This window comes from Schistocerca piceifrons, chromosome 9 (genome assembly GCF_021461385.2).
Source record: "Schistocerca piceifrons isolate TAMUIC-IGC-003096 chromosome 9, iqSchPice1.1, whole genome shotgun sequence".
In the NCBI taxonomy this organism is placed as follows: domain Eukaryota; kingdom Metazoa; phylum Arthropoda; class Insecta; order Orthoptera; family Acrididae; genus Schistocerca; species Schistocerca piceifrons.
The window spans coordinates 204,302,159-204,327,826 of NC_060146.1; the positions used below are offsets into that span (position 1 = coordinate 204,302,159).

Genomic DNA, 25,668 nt, shown 5'->3' on the forward strand with positions numbered 1-25,668 from the left:
TTATCCACCTTTTTTGTTCTTTGACAGCAGCATTTTCAGCTGGTTCTCTTCTTTTTTCTGTTGCATCAGGGTGTACTGCTTATATAAAATGAATTCTGTAGATTAGTAAAGTTTTGACAGTTTATTTACATAGTTTCACACATGTAAACAACAATAAAAGTACCCGTAATAAGAGGTTAACAGACAATCATCTCCCATCCACCTAAGTTCACTTTACACAACTGTAGAAAAAGAAGGCCACAACATTTTCAGGCTGCACTTACAGTATACCAAAAAATGTGATGTTTGACTTGCAAGTGCAAAGGATGTTGTTTGACAAAGCAATTTTTTTTGTAAGGTGCTTATGCTGTCAGATAGCACTATCAAATAATTTCCAGATCAAGGCAGCCTCTATAGACATGAAGTATCCAATATCACTGTTCTACAAAAAAAAACCTTTTTTTCTATTTCTGATAAAAAATATTGTGATTCTAGTTGTATTTTGAGTGCTGAATTGAAAACTGTTTTTGGTTTTTTTCTGTCAGGGATAGTTTATGAGTAATCGCAATTTTATTTCTCTTTTCAGTTTCTGATGTAGTGCAGCAAACGTGAGGTGAAATTCGACAAACAAATGCACATCTTTATGATGTTATAAGTTCATGACATTAATGGAGGGTGGGATCTAACATATAACACAGTAACCTTTGTGTATACACTTCGAAGCATTTATTTGACATGAGAAATTACAGAAAATTGACATACAATGAGCCTCTGCCTTGTAATGCACATCACTCTTTTCTCTTGTATTGTGAATCTTTCTTCTCTCGAATGATATTCCAGCAATAATCTGCTAACCTAGAAGGTACCCACTTCCCTTCATAGCGCCTTTCCATGGTAGAAATGTCTTTATGGAATCTTTCCCCATGTTCATCTGATACGTCACTACAACTCTCTGTGAAGTAGTCCAGATGAGAGTTTATCATATGTACCTTCGAAGACATATTACACCCCAAATCCTGATATGCTTTGATCATATCCTTCACCATTGCTTTGTAGTTAGTAGCTCTTCTTCTTCCGAGGAAGTTTTCCGACACCATCTTGAAACAGTCCCATGCGGTTTTTTCTTTATCAGTTAAACATGCTTCAAAATTTGCACCTTTCTGCAGCTCCCTGATTTGTGGGCCCATAAATACACCTTCCTTTATTTTTGCAGCTCAAAGACGGGGGAATTTGGTAGCTAGATATGCAAACCCACAGCCTGTTGGATCCATGGCCTTCACGAATTGTTTCATCAGGCCAAGTTTGATGTGAAGCGGTGGAAGTAGTATATATTCAGGAGCTACCAGACTTTCACGTTGTACATTCTTTTTGCCAACTTTCCATCTTCGCCTAGGCCATTTCTTTTTCATGTAGTGAGAATTTCGGTCTCGACTATCCAACTCGCAAAGAGAACAGGCATACTTTGTGTAGCCTTGTTGCATTCCAAGTGCCATAGCAATTACCTTGAAATCTGCACATATTTTCCATTTGTGTTCATTGTATTTTAATGAATTTAGCATCCTTTGTACGAATTCGTAATTCTCTTTTGCCAAACCAGCGGAAGTTACTGGAATACAGGGTATTTTATTTCCGTTATGGAGCAAAACACCCTTCAGACTTGTTTTCGATGCATCTATGAATAGTCTCCACTCCTGTGAAATATAAGTGAAGTTCAGCACTTTCATCAGGCCAGCAACGTCATTGCAAAATGTCAGTGATTCGTCAGTTGAAGAATAAGAAATAATGGCATGTTCTCTGTGTCTGAACACACTGATTTTAGTACTTTGGTGCAGTAGATTATACTCTTGTAATCTTGAACCAAGCAGCTGTGCCTTTTGTTTACTTAGTCCTGGATCATGTACTAAATCATTTAAATCTGCCTGTGTTAGTAAATGTGGCGATGATTCACTTGAGCAGTGATATAAAGTATCATCATCTGTGATTTCTTCAGTACTACTTATTTCACTGTCACTCGGAATTTGACCTCTTGTTTGTAAAACCCTGAATTTTTGTTAGACAGAAATAACAATCAGTAACGTGGTCCTTAGGCTCCCTCCACACCATGGAAACAGCAAACAATGCCACATTCTCTTTACCTTTCCACCACTGAATTAGTTTGCAGTAACATGTAGCACAACAGAAATGTAGTACCCATTCTTTATCTTTGTCTCCTACCTCTACTCCAAAGTAATGTTTGTATGCTTGCTTTATGACTGAAGAAATTTTCTTCCTATTTCTGGCAAAAGTGAACTTCCCACAGATGTAGCAGAAGTTGTCCAGCTTACATCGACATCCACGACGATGTGGCATTTCTACAAATTTAAAAATACCACTTTGGTAATACACCTGTATTAAATTAATAGTAGGGAACTAGAGGAACGCTGCTGAGTAAAATCAAGCAGTCGTTTTACCTTCAGCACCAGGCTCAATCAGTTTACACATAGGAACTAAAAAATTCAACCGTGCTCGGAAATATGACAGACAGTTACTTGTCAGCCAAAACACCCACTCGTTAAGACTGACACAAATTACGGCTAACACCACTGTTGTAAACTCGATGCACCTGCCCCTAGGAGGCGTGAAGCTTTACTGCCGAGGCAGCGACCGGCTGTCGCCGTTCGAGTTAATGAGATGTTTCAGGTGGTCTTAATGACATAGGTGTGGCGGGGGATAACCTCATGATGTCTGATTCTTCCCACCTGCTGCTGCACAAGAAATTATCACGTCCTATAACTACTGGATGCGGCAACATACTCGTATTTCTCTATAACGTCTCTGTGTTTACCATGAATTGTGAATATACATATATATACTTATTACATAAAAAGTATCCCTGACAACGATATTTTGTTTACATATTTGAATTTCCCACGGTAATATGGTCTAGAAGCACATACTTTAATATCAGAAATAGAACCCATGTCGAACAGTGTATACAGGGAAAGCACACCATATGGTGGTGAAAAAATGGCGATAAAAACTTAGTTAGTGATCTCAGAACTCTTGCAATGACCGCAGAACCCTTGCTGTGTGTTCATCGTGTCAGTCAAAACTGCATTTCTGCCTCCCACCAGCTATTACATGCATAAGCACGGTAATTTTGACCGTCTGGATCTCAGTAATCGATAATTACACTGAATCAGGTCTGCAAGCTTTTGTGGCCATTGCACCGAAGTTAAAAACTTTTGGGTTATTAGGCCTCATCCTATTTCTCCAACAATCGATGTTTTGACCCCTCTGATGGGATCTTCTTCTGGACCTTGTGGTGTCCACTGGAATGCTCAAGATCCTGAAGAAGATCCCAGCAGATTGAGTGAAGAAACATGACGTGTCCTGATAAATTGGAAGATTTTAACTTTGTGGTGAAAACAGTTTCAAAGTTCTCCAAGAACACCATCTTCAGAACATGTGGTAAAAATTTCAACAATCTCCCACGAATAGAAATCACAAAAATGACTGTTTCCACAGTTGGTATTTTTGGTACCCAAGAGTCATATTTTTTCGTGGTTTGCCCAGGAGCCGCCCATGAAAAAATGGTGCTTTTATAAGCGACGTATGACATGCACTAGACCACACTCTAGTATGATAAAAGAAAAAAACAAATAAGTTAAATATTTTTGATTTTTTTAAAATTTTAATCTGGTAATTATATATATTGTGTTTCATACTAGAAAGTCGTGTTCCCAGTTTGGCACAGCTTTGCCACAGGAAACACAAAAGCGGTCGAAGACGTCTGTCTTCTGGTCGGCTCCTGATCGTTGTCAGGAGGAGGCTAGTTTTCGATTACTCAGAGACTTCTATTATTTGGAAAAGAACAACCCGGATTTCTTTACGTAATTAGTATGAAATTTATAATCACCTAAGGGACCTTTAACAATGAATAATAAAAAAATTGCATTTGCAAATGAAATCATAATAAATGGGGCAGCTATGAGTTGTATAGAAGACAAGGAGCGGCCTTCTGTCTACGACCAGGATGCCGCAGTATTCTCTGATATTTACAAAAATAATATGACATGGAGGTAAAAAAAAATATAAAGGAAAAGAATAAGAAATCTGGTAAACACTAAATATATCCAAACAATTCTCACAAGCAATTAGGGCTTATTTATAAACAGTATAACTTACATAAGTACTTTTCTAACAGTATGGTGCGATCAGATTTCAGTCTGTCCTGTGCTAGCTCCTTGGTTCACGTTCTTGTCACAAATTACAGTCATTACTTTTCTCCTTCGTTAAAGACAATTCTTGCACTGTTCAACACGTTCATAACAATAACTTGCTGGTTTACAGTACCGAACATAAATTACTCGAATTTTATTAATTAATAACGTTGTCTGCATGCTGACAAGACCGCTCACTTTTATGGCTTAAAGTCGACCTTCTTTACGCTTTCACATTACAAACAGAAGTACGATAAAATCTGAAGCTCTAGAAAAGTTTATACTGTCATCATTTATTTAGATCGAAGCTGAACATTCAGTTCAGCTTCTGTTAAAATGTTTCTTTGGTTGCGCAATCGATGTATTAGTGTCCGCGCTAGATGCGCATCTTTACAGTTATGTAAATTATATAAAACAAATGTTTTTCAAAGAATAGGTCTCATATCATAAGTTGATCATTTAATATACAGACAGGTGAATGCCTTTCCAAGGGTACTCACAGCTTTCATACAACGGAAATCCCAATATTATTAGAACACCTAATGCAGAAGAACCAACAAGTTTGCTCTGTTTGCATGGGCTGGAGGTAGTGTGTGAAGTTAAATTTTGGTCTGGTACTGTAGGATAGCTACTGTATCCCCGTTCTTCTGATAAGGGTACAAATGGTCACTAGGCCAAGGCCTATACAAAACACTTGACCCCTTATGTCTGTGATAAATAGAACCCATGGTATATACGACTTTCAGGAACATGTAGGTACATTGCACTGTCGTGTACAGACCGATGTTTAGCTCTACCTCCTTTGTCATAGTTGGTGTGTGTGTGTGTGTGTGTGTGTGTGTGTGTGTGTGTGTGTGTGTGTGTGTGTGTGTGTGTGTGTGTGTTATTCATGCCTGTAGAGGCAGTTAAAGTAAGAATATGTACTATATTGATTTTTCATTACATCTGTAACTAAGCCATTTTACACTTCATAAATTTCAGCACTGTATTGTTCCTGATATTCTTTCATTCAAACTTTTCCTCCTTGTAGTGGATCTGATCCTGACGAATAAAATATCCATATGTAAGTATGTACAAGGTGTACAACTCTGCTTCCACCATTTCCCGATAGGTGGCGACAATGCTAAGTAGCAGTTGAAAGAAACAGATTGCAGACATCAGGCAGTTATCTTGGACCTTGGACAACGTAACCACATTCAAACTTTAGTCGATTTGTGTCTGCATCATAAAGTTGTTCTCAATTGAAAATGTCAGTTTATGAGCGTAATTCTTGTCATTTGCAGGAGTTGTTACTGTTTTGTTTTAATATGAAGAAAACGGTGGCTGAGTCTCGTCGAATACTCTCAAGTACGTCTGGTAAGGACGCTGTTAGTGAAAGAATGTGTCGCGAGTGGTTTCGACGCTTCAAGAAAATGTTTTCGAAGGTGCAGAATTGGAGACATTGCTGAGAGAAGACTCGTGTCAAACTCGAGAAGAATTGGCACAGTTAGTGGGAGTGACACAGCAAGCCATTTCAAAATAATCTCAAGGCTATGGGCATGATTCAGAAAGAAGGAACTTGGGGTCCCTTGTGAGCTGAAACCAAGAGAAATTGAAGGGCGTTTGTGTGTTTGTGAACACTTGCTTCAGAGGCAAAAACGGAAGGGATTTCTGCATCGCATTGTGACTGGGGATGAAAAATGGGTTCATTACAATAACCTTAAAAATTATGGGGATATACCAGCCATGCTTCCGTGTTGATTATTCACAGCTCTAATATTGTGCTCTGCATATGGTGGGACCAGTTCGGTGTCGTGTACGATGAGGTGTAAGGTGTTAAAACCAATTGAAACATTCACAGGTGCTCGTTATCTAACACAATTAATGCATTTGAGCAGAGCATTAAGACAAACGCAGTACAGCAAAGTGATTTTGCAGCATGACCTCACGATGCAAAAGAGGTCAAAACGTACTAGGAAACGTTAAAATGGGAAGTCCTACCCCACCCGCCGTATTCTCCAGACATTCCTCCCTCTGACTATCACCTCTTTAGATCAATGGAGCATGGCTTGGTTGACCAACACTTTCAATCTCATGAAGTCGCACATTGGATCGATTCATGGATCGCTTCAAAAGATGAACAATTATTTCGATGCAGGATTCGTACACTGCCCGAAACATGGGAGAAAGTAGTGGCCAGTGATGGTAAATACTTTGAATGATACATATGTAACCAGTTTGTTTCATTAAAGCCTCAAGTGTTGGGTAAAAACAGCAGAAGCAAAGTTGTACACCTTGTATTATACGAGGTTTGTTCAAAAAATTCCAGAACATTCGTAATTTCATTCCGATGTGGTGTTGGTGCAAAGTGTGGTTGGCATCCTTGCACTCTCGTGTGTTTAATGTGTAACTGTCCAAAGTTTCATTGTTGTAGTCTGTTAGTTATTGTTCAGTGCTGTTTAGAGTAGAACATTGTGTCGCACTGTTTGCGAATTTCAAGATTGCAGGGTTAGAGAAGCAATGTGTCTGGATTAAATTTTGTGTGAAACTTGAGGAAACCTTTCCACACACCAAATGATGCAGGAAGCATATGGTGATGAGTGCTTAAGCCGTACTCGGTGCTACGAATGGTTCATACAGTTTAAAAGTGGCCGGACATAAGTTACAGGTGACCCTCGCTCAGGATGCCCTTCAATGTCTACCAATGACACTCGTGTCAGGAACGTCAACGAAATTGTGCGTGGCACTCAAAGAATGACTGTCCGAGAGATTGTAGAAGAATGTAACATTTCAGTTGGATCGTGTTATGAAATTCTGACACAGCCCTTGGAATGCATTGTGTTGCCGCCAAGTTTGTCCCACGGTTCAGGAGACGAGACCAGAAAGAGTTATTGGAGGTCAAAGAGGCCGATTACTATTAATTGCGTCAGGCCATAAGTACTCCACAGTGATATAAATATATTTATTCATCTGTGTCTTTGTTTATATCCGATATATACTACTCGTGAAAAAAATTGGTTAATTATTCACTGTGTTTTAGGAAGCACAGAGACATTAGGCTACTGGCCTACCTTTTGTTTCTGTTTCTTTGATATATGTTGATTTGATTTGTATATAGATTTAATAATGTGTGTTAGAGCGTGCTTATGGACCAGCCGTAGGAATATTTATTTAATTTCAAGTTATTTAAATGTAAATCCAGTATTTCATATATGTTTTAATATGTTTGTGAGTGTGCGTTGGCTTGAAGACATGGCGGGAGTGCTCTAGCTAATCACAGCACTCGTTGCTACAGCAGGCGACTACTGAAGTGGGGGAGGGGCACGGAGTATGGGGGAGCGACGGGAGATTTCTGAATAGTACGGCGCGACAGATGCACGGTTGCGGGAAAGGCTGGACGTGGAGCAGTGACGGACAGCCGCAGGAAAGACTTGGAGAGCGGAGCAGTTTGCGCGTTTTAGCGGGAGATAGAAATATTTCGTAGTGCCGACTTGTGCACTTGTGAGACTTCCATGGCTTCTGCAGTGAAGACGTAGTATGTGTTTGGAAGTGAATATCTCGCGAGCTACGTTGTTATTCATAACTAATTACGTGAAGTAGGAATCTATTGTTTCCATGTTATTCAACTTATATTTTATTTAATTCCTGGACTGTCGACACCATTAAGTGTTTTGCAGAAATATACCGCATTCTCAAAAGTACTTCTACTATCGTACTCATCATTTAAAGTCGTTAAGATAGTACCTGCAGATTTTAGTTAATTGCAATCTTACATTTATAAATTACTATGTTGCTTAAAAATTTGGAATAGCCGAGTGATACGAACCTTCGACCGTTCGATTCATGTGTATATTCATATTGAAATCTGTAAACTCAACAGTATTTGGCTTGTAAAGTGGCAACTACATATCCCATCCCCTGGACAACGAAACCAGCCAAAACTTTTAATATTTCAATGCTGAGTCTGAGGGTACGTAGTTGAGGGCCACACCACATCATTTTTATTTCTGAAAGCGCACAAGTTATGTGCCACTACAATCCACCAAAAGTGCTATAATGTACAGTGTGATTATTGCATGAAAATCAGTTCAGTTGGAGGTCTCGGCCATTACTTCTGTTGTGGGGTGAAATCCAAACTACTGCTGATAGGAAAACCTACATCTAGCTTTTCAAACATGTATGTTTCTTCCTCAGAGAGGAAAGGGGGCTAAGTTATGGGGAGTTTAGGAAGGAGTATCAGATAACACAGGTCTCTGCTTGAGAGGGAGCGACCTGTTGTCGGGACAGAGGCAGACAAAAGTGAAAAAGGAGACACTATCATAGAGAGTAGGAAGTACGTCTGTAGGCGCTGTGTAGACTTCACTCTGGAGGTACAGAAGGCAGAGTGAGAAGTAGAGAATCGTTAAAGGGGAGAAGAAATGAAAAGTGAGACGAATAGTGTAGGTTAGGACTAGAAAGAAGGTGTAAAGGAGAAGAAGGGGAGAGAAGGAGACCTAATAAGTTTTTCTTCTTCTTCACTGATTAATCCGAGGATTGGTTGGCAGCAAATCTCCACTCTCCATGACTTTCTGAGTTCTTCTGTATTTTCCCGCAAGTCTTGCATCTCACATCTTTCTTAATTTGGTCTCTGTATTGTAGTTGTGGTCTTCCTTCAGATATCTTTCCGTTAACATTCCCCTCTGTTATTGTCTACAGGAGTTGGTCATGTCATAAGATGTCCAGTGACTTGCCCTCTTCTTTTGACAGTCGACTCCCACAAGATTCTCTTATCACCCATTCATTTTATTATTGATGAGAAAAGTATTCTCAGATCAGGTATTAATATATGAGTTTATTCTTTGCCATAGTGCGTTATAATTTTCTTTCTCTTTGCACACTTTCTAATGTAGTGTTTTTACATCCTTATCCACATAGCAGATATTTACACTCTTCAGTCAGTTTGTGGGATATGTTCATTTACATCTGCATGTAAATCTACATCCGTACTCGGCAAACCACGGCAAAGTGCACAGCAGAGGGTATGTCCCATTGTACCATTTATTCAGGTTCCTACCTATTCCATTCATGTATGGAACACAGAAACAATGATTGTTTGAATGCCCCTGTGTGTGCAGTAATTATTCTAATTTGTCCTCACGATACGTTTGTGAGCGATATTTAGGTAGTCGTAGTACATCTCTAGAGTTGTAATTTAAGGCCAGCTCCTGAAACTTCAATAGACTTTCACAAGATAGTTTACATCTATCTTCAAGAATATGCCACTTCAGTTTCTTCAGCATCACTGTAACACTTTCCCTTGTGTCAGACAGATCTTGAACCATTCGTGCTGCCCTTCTCTGTACACATTCAATATCACCTGTTAGTCCTATTCGGTATGGGACCCACACCTGAACAATATTCTAGAATGTGTTGCACGAGTGATTTGTAAGAAATCTCGTTTGTGAACTGATAGCACTTCTCCAGTATTCTACCAATAAACTGAGGGCTTCTACCTGCTTTATCCACAATTGAACCTATGTTATCATTCTGTTTTCTAACCATACAAAGTATTACACCCAGGTGTATGAGTTGACCAATTCCAACAGTGACCCATTGATACTATATTCACAGGAGACGACATTTTTTGTGTTTTGTGGAGTGCACAATTTTACGTTTCTGAATAGTTAAAGCAAGTTGCCAGTCAATGCATCACTTTGAAATCTTATCAAGATCTGATTGTATATTTACACAGCCTCTTTGAAAGTTGTAGTTTGTTATACATAACTGCATCATTTGCAAAAAGTCTGAGGTTACTATTAATATTGTTTACAAGGTAATTAATATACGTCATGAACAGCAAGTGTCCCAACACACATTCCTGAGGCAGACCTGAAGCTTCTATGTCTTACAATGATAATTAAAGTCTCAATTGATAATTACAGTATGATTGAGGAACTTGCTTACAAGAGAAATGGGATTTTCTCTTGAAGTTTTCGATTACACCAGGAGATGAGTCTTTTGGGCTATAGCAGGATCCAATCACAATTTTACGGCTGGTTGGATGATTGAACGGTCCGATTACAATTTTAACCGTTTGACTGCTGTTGACGAGTTTACTCGTCATGTTGCATGCCGCTCCCCGGGTGCTAATGACGAGTATAGTCACGGCTGCCGGTTTTGCCCCGAGTGCTGTTGACGAGTTAAGTCGCACCCGGTTGCCGGCTCCTGAGAACTGATGACGAGTATAGGCGTGCCGCTACCTGAGTGCCGATGACGAGATAACTCGGACAGCGGACTTCACGTCCCACGTCTCAGTAGCCTTTTGCAGTTCTGGCCGCTAGCTCATCTGTTGTGAGCCTAGGCTTCGCACTACAGTTCACTGTTCATCGGAATTTACATCAGTGTTCTTCGCGTCCTGTATTTTACAAGGAAAATGGCGAGACGTCGCGGTTGCACTGAGGAAGAAATCATGGAGATTTTTACGAGGAGCGACAGTGAGGGTGAACTACTTGATTTTGACGGAAGTGACAGCTCTTCCACAGAGTCTGAAAGCTCTATTCGTAAACCGTCCAAGTCAGCAGGGGTGTCAAAGCAGTCTCATGTTTCGACAAGAGATGTTAGTTGTTCTGAATTTGAAGAATCAGAAAGTGATAGTGAAACGCCTACGAAGAAAGCACGTCTTAGTGATACATTTCAGCCAGTTAATCACGCATTTGATGATACGCTATCAGTACATGTGTGTCAAATAGGGAATGAGTCAAGTATTCTGTCAGTTTTCATGTTATTCTTTACACAAGAACTAATGAAATATATAGCTGACGAAACGAATCGGTTTTATTTATTCACCAAGGAGAATACTCCCGAATCAGTGCATTCTCGAATCTCAAAGTGGAAAGATACTGGATATGAAGAAATGTACTGTTTCATAGCTGTTTGCCTTCTGATACATCGTGTGAAAAAACTGAAAATTAGCGAATACTGGACCAGAGATGTTCTTCTAAATACGCCAATTTTTAGTGAACTCATGTCGAGAGACCACTTTTTGTTACTTATGAGAATGTTACATTTCAGTGACAACTCTGCGAATACTGGAGGAGACAGATTATTCAAAATTAGGAACATTGTCAATAAAGTTTGTACAGCTTTCCGTTGTGCATTTAATCCACATCGGAAACTCTGCATTGATGAAAGTTTGTTATTATTCAAAGGACGCTTATCTTTCAGACAATTCATTCCATCAAAACGGAGTGCATTTGGTATAAAAACATTTGCGTCACGTGATTGTAAGACTGGCTATGTCTTGGATTTCATTGTTTATACAGGAGCATCAACAGAAACTGAGTTCCACAATTTGGGGAAAAGTGGTGACATAGTGGCTACACTTATGAAGCCCTATTTAGAACATGGACATATCCTCTACGTTGATAACTGGTTTGCCTGGCTTCACAGTCATGGGACGAACGCATGTGGTACTATCTGTAATAACAGGCGCAACATGCCGAAACTTCATAAGAAACTGGAACATGGAGATATTCAATTTATGTGCACTGATACAATGCTTGCTATAAAGTGGTGTGACAAAAGGGAAGTGTGGATGTTGACCACATGTAACACCACAGAAATGGTTGACGCAGGGAAGATTGCAGGAATACTGGAGAAAAAAATTAAGAAACCACAAAGCATTGTAGATTATAGCTTGAATATGAGAGCAGTTGACCGTTCTGATATGCTCTTTAGCTCTGTCGGATGTATACGGAAAACAATGAGGTGGTATAAAAAGTTCTTTTTACACGTTCTAGATCTGTGTGTTTTAAATGCTCATGTCCTACACAGATCATTAACAGGCCATAAAATGATGATAGCAGAGTTTCATCTGTCACTGGTAAGGGAACTTGCAGAAACGTATGCGTTAGAGCACAGTAAAGCTGGCAGAAGAAGGTGTTCTGATGGTAATCCTCTAAGATGTGTGGGAAGGCATTTTCCAGACATTATAACAAGTGAGCAATCCAAGAAAAGTGTGCTAACACGTAGATGCATTGTTTGCTGGAAACAAAAAGTGTGTCGAGAAAGCAGGTACGAATGTAAAACTTGCAAGGTACCATTGTGTGTCGTACCCTGTTTTGAAAAATACCACACAAAATGGAATTACTAATTGCAGCATAGAACGAGTACAATAAAGCTATTAGAAGGAAACTTCGAAAACGAAAAAAAAAAATTAAAAAAGGGAAAAAACAAAAAAATATTTTTAACTTCGCCAGAGCCAGTCCAAAGCCCGGATCAAAAAGAAGGGTGGAAAACATATTCACAAAGTGTAAAAGCAACGCCTAAATTTACAGTTCATGACTTTGAATTTTCTCCATAGGTGAATTTAATGTGCTAACAAAAAGACAGATTTCACAGCTTTCAAATATTGGAAAAATCTGTTGAATACTTATGTGCAGCGATTACAAGTATTGTACAAATTTCGTAAAAGAAGCAAAATTATGCATAATTGGGTAATTACAAAGTGCAACAAATATTCAGGCAGTTCAGTGATACAAACAGAAGGCCATGTGAAATTTCTTATCACACCAGAATATGAATTTAACGACGTGAAATAACATTGTTCTTACCGTTGCTCACAGTAAATTCCAATGTTGCAGTGCGATATGAAAGATGATCTGTATGTCACTTTCTCCTATAAACGACGTAATACGATGTTCTGGACAACACAAATAATGTACAGTAATCTATAATCTATGGCTAATTTTATTTGTTCTTGAGTTAGTGCGGTGAGGAAAGCATAGATAAATGTAGACATTATAAATGGGTATCCAAGAAAGAGCAATAAAGTATTGATGTAAAGCTAACGAATCACATCGTTTTCGGCATAATCTACAAAAATAGTGCAAGAAAACTACAAGCAAGATATCATTCTTGGTGACGGAAAATAGTTTTACCAGACAGTTTGATTCTGTAGTAATTCACCTGCAGGGGAACTACGTAGTGAGAGCATTTACGAGTATTCTGTATCAGCCGTGAGAGGACACAATATTTCGCGTGGAGTCGCAGTCGCTGCAGAAATATTCAGCACAGGGCAGGTGGGGCAGCGAGGGGCGGCAGCTCGAGGGTCAGGCACATTAGCGCCGGTATACGGATGACAGTGCAGGCTGCAGCGCCTCAGTGTGCAAAGTGGATTGTGCGCCTCCACCAGTCAAAGGGTTATGACCACCCCTGATACTGAGTCTTGCCCAAACAGTCTCAAACGAAGCTTCAGTTTCTGTCTCAGTGGATTTGAATTTCTTGTCTACAAATACATTGCCTCAATTTCCCATTAACCTATCCTTTCAACACACACTTAAATTTTCACCAAAAATCTCATTGCTATCAATTTCAGGTTTAACCAGCTTCACTGCTTTTCAGGAGCTCTTCAAACTCCAGCACTTTGTTGTGAATGCTTTGGCAGTTAACCTCTGGGATTTTAATACTCTCACCTGTGAGCAGCATTTCTTTCAATCTTACACTGTTACTTCTGGGTTTCCTATAGCTCTCATTATCTGGATTGAATGGAGAGTCACCTAATGTAGAAACCCTTGTGTGCACCCCTCACATAATAGCTACATGGGTATCAGCCTCTGATGTGTAGTGCACACCCTACCCATTTAGGGGCACCCTACAATTCTCACTCAACCCTATGGCACAAGTCCAGGAAGTTACAGCCTATCTCGTCGCAGAACTTTCGAAGTATCTGTTTCCGTCCATCTGTTCGACTCGGCAAAAAGTCCACAGTCAGTTCTGGGGACAGTGCTGCAAATTGTGAGCTTCATTGAAACTCAGTGCACAATGTTGTCTTCTCAAGTGTCTTTGCCACTGCTGGAATGATCCGAGTATGACCTCAGAGCCCAGACAATAGGCACCATTTGTTCCAACGTGCGCCACGGTGTGCAGTTCCGTGCATCCTGTTCCCTCAATGGCTGCCGGAATAGCCTCTTGAACATGTCGAATGATGCCCCGTGCATAAACATTGAGTGCACCTGGTGTCCTTTCCTGCCCCTCGCTGCCATTTCCCTAATGGGTACCAGCATTTGCCATACATCGAATGGCCGACAATTAATAGACCCTTACCCTTTCGTGTTTGCCTGATTTTGACACTGGTAAAAACAGGTTTCCCCAAAATATTGTTAATGTTATTGTTACGTGTGTCTGTCATTCAGTGCGATTAGTATGTTGTAGAACTCTAGGTCTATTGCCTCTTTATTCTGGCCCGTGATGTTAACCAGTTTCAAGTACAGTCCTGTTGAAGATGGCCACTGTTGTGATCTGATGACCTGTATGAAATAAAGTCTCTTTCATGAGTTCATGTGCAAGTTGGGATGGTACTATTTTTACCACTACTATTATGTGTTTTGTGAACATCATATTGACTTTTCTATTCCTTCCATAGCACCTATCTTCAGTTTTTCCCATATGGTCTCTGTATCATACATTGTGAGTGGCACCACTGCCTCTTTACTTCTCGATAGATAGATCATTTTCAGCATACTGAATGAGGCTTGGATTGCTGCTGCTGCTCCCTGAATATTCATTCTGAAAGTTGTTACTGTCATCTGTAATGTAATTCCCAGGCATTTATATTTTTACTTACCATTTGTAGTGGTATGTTATATAGAATTATACTGTCTTTGGGTGAAATTTTTCCTCGCTTCCTGAATGTCATATGAACGTTCTTCTCTTGGTTTATGTTTACGTCATTTTCTCTTTCCCGAGTTCCTTGTCCTTGTAATGCCTTCTGTATGTCCTCTCCTACTGCTAATCCTGCCTCCCGCTCTTTCAAGAATCTTTTCGTTTTAAACCCGTCAGCCCACTCTGTTCTGAGCAGGTGTTTGTAACGTATCTTGAAAGAATTTAGTTTCTTCTCTCCTACTGTCCCCCAGAGTCCAGGCTTCACTGCCATAATGTACCAGAGTCTAAACATAGGCTATGAGAAATGTTTTCCTGATTTCAAAGCTGGTCCTTTTTAGAATCAAATCTTTTTTTCTTCTTCCTGCTGAAAAGAATTATTTCTCGAGCAAGTCGCCTTCTGACTTCTGCTTTGCTCTGTCCATCAGTACTCACCTTATTTCCTAAATGAGTCACCTTTTTTGAAGTAACTTTTATCTACACGAATTCCTATATTGACTTTCTCTTCTTCATCACATGCCGTCACTTTTGTCCTGGATTTCTTTACTTTCATATTACAATCTTCTGTATACTCGTATTCATTCTAATTAATGTGGCTGCAAGATCTGAACCGTCAGTAGAACAGCTACTATATCATCGACATGTCTCGATATGTATATTCTTTAGCTTGTATTAGTATACTTGCCTGTGAAGCTTCTCCAGTGTTTTTAAGTGCCTCTTCTGAATACAGATTAAAGATAGTGATCGTTAGTGTACGACCTTGTTGGACATTTTTTAATTCTACACTTCTTCTTGGTTTATCCTTCCAGTAATAAAAGCTTTCTCATTTTTGTAAATTTCCTATTTTATTTTTTGATCTTTATAGATATTTCTGCTTTTTTTTTAAGGCCTTGAGCATTTTGTTCTGTAGGAATGTCTCCTTACCTAACTTATAAATTGATTACCCAATCGTAGAACAAGGCACGATAGGTACTGCATGACTGCAATAGGACAATGTTCGCACGTGGTCAAGGAACACATCTAATAACTCATTATGCAGCTGCAAACAAACAGACGAAATAGTCTCGAAATTCGTAAGTTCTTAGCAAGTCACTCAACAGCGTGGTCGGTTCTGGAAAAAGGTGTGGTGCAATAGATGAGGCAGACACTGAGCAATGTGGCAGTCTCATCCCCGAGTTTCACCAGCACGATATTCCATCGCGAGGCAAGGAATTAATAGTCTTCAGCTGGAGATGTGGCATGAAGCACCATTTTCACGCCCAGCTGTGTTGCAGCCACATGGCACGTCCATAGTGTAGTGGTTCGAGCACGGAACAGGAACCCATGTTGACACCGTGAGGAGGGGGTGGAGACTGGTCGAGGCCCCGTGAGGATGAGGAGGAGACTGGTTGAGGCTAGAATGGCGAAAGTCTCGCTACAGACCGAGCTATTTTTCTCTGTCTGTAGCCAATGACCATAGTGTACACGTATCCGGTTCTGTGGCAAGATCGACAGCTTTGGACAGAAGTAACACTTACTGTGTTAGCAGGTGGGTGTTTGGAGCGAAGGGCATATGGAACTGCTTAGACACGTGCGGTGGGAGGCTGCTTCAGTCCCACTTGATATTATCGAAGGCTTTTTCTGTGTCTGTGAAAGCTAAGCACGTAGTTATATCCCAGTTGTTTCTATACAGCTAATAATAGAGCTAGTATTGCTTCCCCGGTTCCCCGGTTATTCCAGAATCCAGACTGATCTTCTGAGAGTGTACTTTCTGCTCTTTGCAGCTTAAGACTGTTGTGGTTGTTATTTTAGGTACGGACCACCAATGGCGAGAGAAAAAAAATAGAGAGGGTGTCGTTAATGGAGTTCAAGTCTAGAAGGGTGGTGGGATGGGAGGATATATTCCAGGACAAGTTCCCATCTGCATCTACATTTATCCTCCGCAAGCCACCTTACGGTCTGCGGTGGAGAGTACTTTGTGTACCTCTGTCGCTTCCCCGATTGTACGAATGGTCCGCAGGAAGAATGTTTGCTGAGGAGTCTCTGTGTGAGAATTCGTATCTCGCTAGCTTTACCTTCTCGGCCTTTTTGTGAGATGTACATAGAAGGAAGCAATACGTTGGTCGACTCTTTTGGAATGTGCACTCTTGGAACTTTAATAGTAAGCCGTAGCGTGATTCGAGAGGCCTGTCTCGTAGTGTCTGCCATTGGAGGTGGCTGAGCACCTCTGAGATGCTTCTGCGGTTGCTAAATGAACCTGTAACACACATACTGCTCTTTGTTGGAGCACTATTTTCTCTATTAATCCGCTGTGGTACGGATGCCAAATTGAAGAGCAGTATTTAAGTATTGGTCGAATGAGGGTTTAGTAAGCTACCTTCTTTGTGGGTGGACTAGATTTCTCGAGGACTTCAGGAAAACTAGTGCGGAGTGAGAGAGTCACAATGGTCCGTGTGGTGTAGCAGGCACTCGGCTCTTTCGAGCCGTAATGCGATAACATTTTCCGTGCTCTATTAAGTAGCCGATGCCACAGTATCATGAGTTGACTACGTGTATGTCCGCTTGCCTACAGGTGACGAACAACCCGACGCTGTGGCGGCTTTACGCACAGCTGACGTCGAGCCAGGAGGTGCAGACCCCGGAGACACTGCAGCGCACAGCGCAGTACCTGCAGAGGGCACACCGCTCTGCCGTGCAGGACCTCCGGTGGGCTTCCGACCGGCAGACCGCCGCCGACGTGCTCGGCCTCTGTATCGAGTTGGTTGACGGTAAGGCATTTGATTGCAGTGCAGTGTGGAAGTGTCTTGTAGAGGTCAATGACAGTCTTTTGTTCGGTATTTGTTGACGATAGTCATTTCGTTTCATTTTATTTTCCTTGAGACCTGTGTCCACTAGCAAGCAACTTGTGCCTTTACTTATTATTGGAGTGTTTGCATTAGAACGAAAACGTGCTCGAGCTTACTTCTGCAATTTGCTCTGGCAAGTTGATTTCAGAACCGTGCTGCAAGTGCTTCCATTAGAGTCAGGTTTACAGTATCGTGCTTCAAAACCAGAGCCGCTGCAACTGCTGTTGCTTTATTGTTACTTTTATTAACAAAAAAATAAATGTTTGGTGAAGAGACAGATACACAGATGTACATATCTAAGTTTTCAAGAAATTAGAGGACTCCAGTCTGATTAAAAACTTTGAGAATCTCGTATCCAAATTTCAAACATCTCTTGTCTGTAGTAAAATAATCGAGTATTCAAAAATGATGTTGAAAAATGTGACAAGCTACGTCACCAAGAGATTGCCTTTTAATTACTCCTCAGTATCCACAATCATTGTTAATTACTTTTATTGCAAATGTAATTAATTTATCTTTACACTAACAAGAAACCTCAGCTGTAATATGAATAAGTTTGTACGGTCTTGTACTTTCCCCACTGGTGAAACAAAGTAACAGATAAATTCATTTTGAACTTACTTGGCTGACTGGCCAATTATGTATGTTTAAGGGATCCAGTGGTACATTTGTCTTGACTCACCTGTCTTCGCACCATTCTCTTTTTCAACACAGAGATATTTGTACTGGTATTGAACAGAACTACTGCAACTTTCAGCAACCTTTAAATTCTGCAAGTAATTGCAGCAAGCTGCAACAACTGTTTTCATTAACTTGTGGAAGCTACTTCTGAAAATTGACGGTGCTGTTTCCGTGTCATATGACTCGCAGAAGTAGCTTCCGAAAGTGACTTGTGGAAGGTTACGTGCTGCTGGACACACAGCTTTAAAAATAATGCCATCCATCATTTTCATATTGTGTATTGTACGTGTAGCATATTAATCAGTCACGCGTTAAATGTCATATGAAATAAGTTTAGTGACAAAGGCTTGGAACCAGTAAGTAATGTCCGTGATTAATTCTAGTAACTGGTCTTTCTAAAACTTCCTTGATTTGCTTCTTATTGCAATATTTGTAGTATCTGCATACAAAACAAACTCGGCATCTCATAACGTTTCTGATGAAAGATATTGATACATACAAGAAAAGGTAAGGCCTCTACGATGGATACCACGTGCAATTAGTTCTCAGTTGGATGGTGAGTCACAGCTTAATACAGGACTCTCTCATTTTGACACAATTTGTTTCTTGAGAGGCAGGCACCACTTTCCAGCATTTCCTGTTACACTGTAGTATTCTAATTTACTTAAAGGCTATTGTGATTTGCCCAGTCAAACTCCTTCAGAAAATCACAGAACATATCAGTAGCCTGCAATTTATTATCTAATGAATTAAGACATTAACGCTGTACAGTGTTTGTAAATAACATTCTCAGTATCAGAGCTTTGACAATATATTATTTGTAGTGACATGGTTAAGAATCTGCTTGCATTATGAACTTTTCTAAAATTTTCTAGAATTCTGGAAAAAACGAAACTAGAAAGAAGTTCAATAGTATTTCTTATCTCCTCTCTCATACAGAGCTACTATTCACAGCAAACATCAGCCAATTAGGAAATGTGATAAATGTCTGCTAGCACAAATAACTTAATACATTACTAAACTCAAAATATTAACAAAGTTAACTGAAAAGTGTTCTTCTATGACAACCATGAAACTTTCTGATTTTAAAGTTTTTTATGATGAAAATTATTTCTACTTGTGTAGTGAGGTCCATATTCGTATAACTGAAGTTATTCGTAATGTCCGATCCGCGATCTTGCGTGGCACAATCTACTGTACCTGACAATCCCATGTTTTCAGTAATAGTCATGAAATGCTTGTTAAAACATTTTGTAATACTACACCTTTACCAGTGTATCATTCATTCTTAAAATTATCTGCTCTTTCTCATCCCTGGTTCTACCAGACTCTTTCACTACTTCTCAAATTGTCTTTGTTTATTACCTGTTTTGGCTTTATCTTTTTCTAGTAGAGCATTTACTTTCACGCTTGTGTTATTAAAATATTTTGCAGATTTCCCCATAATCATTTGTGTACTTTTTCATTAAGAGGAGTATAAATGACGTACCGGTGGGTGACTCCTACGCCGTCGACAAATTTCTTAGTAGACTCGATACAGTGTGCAAAATTTCAGGACGAAAGGAAAGTAAATGAAACAAATATACAATGAGATGAATGGAAGTGACACTTCCATTCAAAGACAGTAATTAAACTGAACTTGCCACGATCCATGATTGTCTCCTGGACATTACAGAAGGTGGGACACAGTTCTTAATAGGATGTGTGATTACCAAGTATGGCAATCGATGTTTCCGGTGTCCTCCCACACTGATCATAAGTTTTTGTAGTAGTGTGTTCCATTTCTCCTCGAACACAGTTGACAACTGCTGGTTTGTCGTTAGTCGTACGGATGTGCTGCAATAGATTCCTTGATGCATCCCCCACATGCTTGAGGGGATTTAAATTGTGGGTGGGGGCAGGGGGGGGATGCACAGGCCATTCCATTGCCAAATACTTTTCCATTCTGAGAACTACTCCATTTGCACAGATCAGTACAATCATGCAATTTCATCCGTAGAAATGAAGTCGGTGCCAAAAGCGTCTGTGAAGATACACATGGATGGAAGGAGTACATTGTCAGTAATGTTGATTGGTGCGTGTACTGGGTTTAGAGGTTTGGAAGTCAGTGTGCTTATGCAACTTTACGCCTCCCTACACCAGAACATCTAGTCCACCAAAACAATCATATTCGACAATGTTCCTGCATGCATTACATACCCTCATATGGCAATAGGTGGAAACACGTGGTGATCTCTCTCACTATTAAGAACCGTGTTCCACCTTCTGCATTGTCCGTTCAGTGTAAATGAATGTTCCGTACTTATTTTCTGTTTGATAATGTGTGGCTACAGTAGCCTAAAAGTTGTTGTATGCACCTTAGCGTATATTATTTTCATGTTTTGTACAAGTTTGTTATTGCCTGTTAAATGAGTTCTTCGATACTCGTGAAGACCATTTGACTTAGGATCTGTGGAAAGGCATCAGAATTTTTTTTTTTTTTAAACGTGCATTACATATTCTTGTTTAATGATGTTTTCTGCATCCTCAAGTATCTCCTGACTGTGAATCAATGGAGAAAAAATATATGTCTATAATCTTATCTCATCTACCTGTAAACAAAATAGTCTGACAACTTGAGACAGTCACTTGCCAAAGTTCGTTGACACTTGTGCCGAATGGAGATCATAATGGAAATATATTAATGACAAAGTTCACATCCGTCCTCCGTGTTTGTTGTGGTGGCGTGCTTCAGTAAAATCTTCTCAATTTACGAGCTGCATCACTTTGATTCAACACTGGAGCTTTCAAAAGCTGTCTCTGTCATCATCATCAGGAATTGAAAACACTGACTGCCAAGGGCTGGCACAGTGTTCTGCTTATATAGATGTAATGACAGTGTCTGGAATCTTCTAGAGTGGGCCAGCGTGGTGCAAGCACGAAAGCTGAGTCGGGCAGCTCCTAGCAGCTCCGTTCTGTTGCAGGACCGAGTGACGTCACGTGGCGCTTGCTGCCAGCCCCATTTGAAACTGGCGCTCCCGCGTCCCTCCGAGCGTCGAGCCTACGTCTTTGCATTTGCTAAAGTGCAGAGCCCGCTCCCGTGCCCTACTGAGTGTGTACCCCTGTCTCTGTTAAAATTGTTACGCTTTATACCAGTTTCGGCTGCTTCTTCGATAATAGAATCCCAGTACGATGTTATTTGAGCCAAAACTCTTGTTTTTTCAAATTGTATTTTATGCCCGTTTTCTAGGCACTGTTCGACCGCAGCTGACTTCTCGAGTTCTCTCTGTTTTGATATGTCTGAATGCTCTGCACGACACTCTGTGACATTGTGAATGGTTTGACCTGTGTAAATACTACCACATTCACACGGGGCACCATACGTGCCAGTATCTCGAAGACCTGTATTGTCTTTGAGACGGCGTTACATTTCTTTTATCTCGGAGGCGGACTGGAACAGTGGTCACAGTCTGTGTCTGCTCAGCATGTGCCCTATCTTGCTAGTAATTGCTCCACAGTATGAAAGGAATGTATATCCGCCGATTCACCAGGCGTCTTTCATCAGTGGCACTTGAAAGCTTCAGTTTCTCCATTGTTGTAACAATTTTCTCAGAAAGTGCGCTTCAAATGCTGAAATTCAGACTCTATATGACCATCGTCAGATATAATCTTTGTCCTGTGTACTGGCGTGTTCAGGACACTTTTTTAGTATACAGGGTGGTGAAAGCTATCGGTGTTTAAGTACCGGTCGATATGTGTAGGCTTCCTGCTCACTGGATGACTGAGGCGGCCTTCTGTTGTAGGAAGTTGACCTGCTGTTGCCAATGACACAAGAATAAACTTACCAAATGAAAGCTAAATTTTTTGGTCAAAAGTATTTACTGTCTCATTTATTTATGGTTAATTATAGCAACAAATGATTTCCTTTGTTCAAAACCCACATTTTTTTTTCTCAGAGCCTGGAATGTGTCTTTTCTCTTGTAACCACACGGTGGACCAAAGACAGGAATAGATACACCTTAAAACGAGGTGTTGTGTGTGTCCAATCAAATTTCACACACACGAACTGCTCGAGCGTGTACAAATACTTGTTGGGAAACTAAACCTGTTCAGAGAGGTTGCTTCATCCTTCAAATATTTGTGGTGTTAAAGTGAAAAAGACAATAATGAGATAATTGAGTGTAGTGATGACGAATAAACTGCCAAGATACTGCATATCTAGTCTTAAACTTTGGAAAAGCACACTATATTCAGTTCAGAACCCGTGAGAGGTTTCCCTCCAGTATACTCCTAAAATATGATGACAAGTGGATAGAAGTGATGGACAGTATTAAAGTCTTGCAATTACAATTGGACAACAAATTCAAATGGAAGGAGCATACAACAGAACTGCTAAAGCACCTAAAGAAATCTTTATTTGCAGGGCGGATGTTGTCAGGCAGAGATGACGTAGACACAAAAAAGCTAGCATACTTTCATTTCATAATATTATAAAAGATTATATTATAAAAGATCATTTTTTGGCTAACTGATCGAGCCAAGTTAAAAAAAATATGCAGGGCAGATGTTGTCCGACGGGTGACATGCACATAAAAAAGCTAGCATACTTTGATTTCAGAATGTCATACGAGATCATTTGTCGGCTAACTCGTTGAGCCAAGTTAGTTTGCAAGTCAAAAAACATAACTAGAGCTACATGAAATTTGCATATGTTATAAATGTGAAATGTTTTGAAAGTGTAAAAATTGGTTACTCCGACGCTACGTGGGTACACGCTGAGGTGACGAGTCGTGGGATATGATGTGCACATGAACAGATGACAGTTGTATCCTATACACAAGGTATAAAGGGCAGTGCATTTGCAGAGCTGTCATTTGCACTCAGGTGACCCGTGTGAAAAGGTTAGCAATTTGACTACGGCTGCGCAACAGGAGTTAACAGACTACTAATGTGGAATGGCAGTTTGAGCTAGGCACGTCTGACATTCCATTTCGAAAATTGTTAAGGAATTCATATCTGAGATCCACAGTATCAAGAGTCTGCTGAGATACCAAATTTCAGGCATTACGTCTCACCTCGGACAATGCAGTGGCTGCAGGCATTCTCGTAACAAACGAGAGCAGCAGCAGTGGAGCGTTTGTGTAGAATTGCCGGTGCTGACAGACAAGCAGCACTGTGTGAAATAACCAGAGAAATCTATGTGGGAAGTACAGCGAACAGTTGTATCGAGACAGTGCAGCAAAATTTGGTGCCAGCAGATAAGTGACGCAAGTGCCTTTCCTAACAGCACACCATCACCTGCAGTGCCTCTCTCGGGCCGATGACTGTATCAATCGGACCCTAGATGAACTGAAGACAGTTGCCCGGTCAGATGAGTCCCAATTTCAGTCGGTAAGAGGTGACTGTTATGTTCGAGTGAGGCACAGGTACCTCTGAGCCATGGACCCGAGTTGTCGACAAGGCCCTGTGCCTGCTGGTGGTGACTACGTAATGGTGTGGGCTGTGTTTACACGGAATTGGCCAACGGGTTTGAAATACATTCTGCATAAGTTTAGGGAATGATTTGGCTACCCAGGCACAAAATCCTGCAATGGCTACGCTTTTGCAATTATGGACGGCTATAGAGGCAGCATGGCTCAGTATTTCTGCACGACCTCCAGTGAATTGTCCTTAAGCCCATGCTCTTAATCTTTATGGTGTGTGTGTGTGTGTGTGTGTGTGTGTGTGTGTGTGTGTGTGTCTGTCTGAGAGAGAGAGAGAGAGAGAGAGAGAGAGAGAGAGAGAGAGAGAGAGAGAGAGAGATTTAAATGCATAAACACACTGATGCTAAATTTTCAAACTCCATATGCTAACTTCACATAGTTCTACTTACAACATGAACTATTTGTGTAGTGAACTCAGGAACTGGGGATACTAACCAATTACTTAAATATGTCATAAATAACGTCTCTCTTTTTCAAACCAATAGCTTAGTTCATGGAATCAGTACTAGAAATAATCTTCAAAAAGATTTAAATTACTTTGGTCCAGAAAGGTGTCCATTCTTGAGGAACACACATTTTCAGTAATGTGACAGCAGCCTTAAAAGTTTAACTAGTAATAAAGTTCAGTTTAAGAGTAGCGTAATGTATATTGTTCGTGGCCAACTCTTCCTCCATTGATGAATTTCATAGTAGAACTGACTCGTGGGTACTTATGTTATGAATGGTATCAAATAACATGAGTTACATAAAATCGAATGATATCAAATAACATGAGTTACATAAAATCTGACCTGCAAATCTGCAGTGCAGTAATATGACCAGTGTAAATAAGCATTGTAAACTGATTTTCTGTGAGATGATGCATAGCTACAATAACCTAAGAAATATATGTGACTTCGTACATTGTACTTTAATGTATTTTTTGAAAGGTTATTATTACTTATTAAATGAAAATATGTTTAAGATGTTTTGACTTATTCCACATCCATAAGGACCATTTCACTTCGAATTTGTTTAAAGAAAATTGGCATCCCTCATTTTCTTTGTATGTATCTTTGTTGATGTTCTTTATGTTCTTGATTATTTACTCTCTATGGGTATACGGAAGAAAAAGTATATGCATTTTATAAACAGTGTTGTAGTTTATCATTTGTCAAACATTTTATGGTTGTTAAATGAAGTGTACAACAGCCGATCAAAATGAATAAATAAAGAACATTCGTGCTGTTGGGGGTTTGGGGTGGGGGGATATATTAAGCTGTACAGGAAGTGAGCTATTGAGTTATTAGAATCAGAATATGTCGTGTATTGGAGGAGAATTTGGGTCTTTCAGATAATTTCACTTCTAACACAGATGGGGGAGTGGTAAAATTTCTCTGTCTTGCACACAGATGGTGGTGTTGAGAGCTTTTTTTATGTTTATGCATACATTTGTCAATAGAATAGTTCTGCTTCTTCTGTTTGCAGGGCTTATATGTACTGGCAACAAAACTGTAAAATCATTGTCTGTCTATCTTTGAACACATTACTTTCCAAAACTATGAGACAGATTTCTGTGAGGTTTTCACTGCTAATGTCAGCACAGGTTTCATTTCATCAAAATTTGTTTACAGAAAAAAAGATATTCATGCGTATTATAAAAATGTAGGCCTATGTACATATGTGTCTTCATTCCACATCTCCAAAAGCACGGGGCCGATTTCAATAAAACTTAGTACACAAATCACCTGTCTGGAAAGAATTGCTGTGGGTGTAAGAACCATACCCATCAAAGGGGTGGGGGTGCAAAAGAAGTGTAGGCCACGATGCACAAATACCCAGATTTTATTGGTCCAGTATTTGAGAACTAGAGGACTTAATGACTTGCAACAGACATAATTTCAAAACTTAACAAAACGTTTT

The 25,668-nt window shown here is 40.0% G+C and overlaps 1 protein-coding gene across 1 annotated transcript in view; it reads left to right on the top strand.

The window, feature by feature from the left end:
• LOC124717256 (tetratricopeptide repeat protein 27) overlaps positions 1 to 25,668 on the top strand; it is a 150,342-nt gene that overhangs the window by 116,855 nt on the left and 7,819 nt on the right. Inside the window, exon 14 of the mRNA XM_047244058.1 lies at positions 17,350 to 17,545. Coding sequence (XP_047100014.1) covers positions 17,350 to 17,545 — 196 coding nt within the window. The remainder of the gene's footprint in view (positions 1 to 17,349; positions 17,546 to 25,668) is intronic.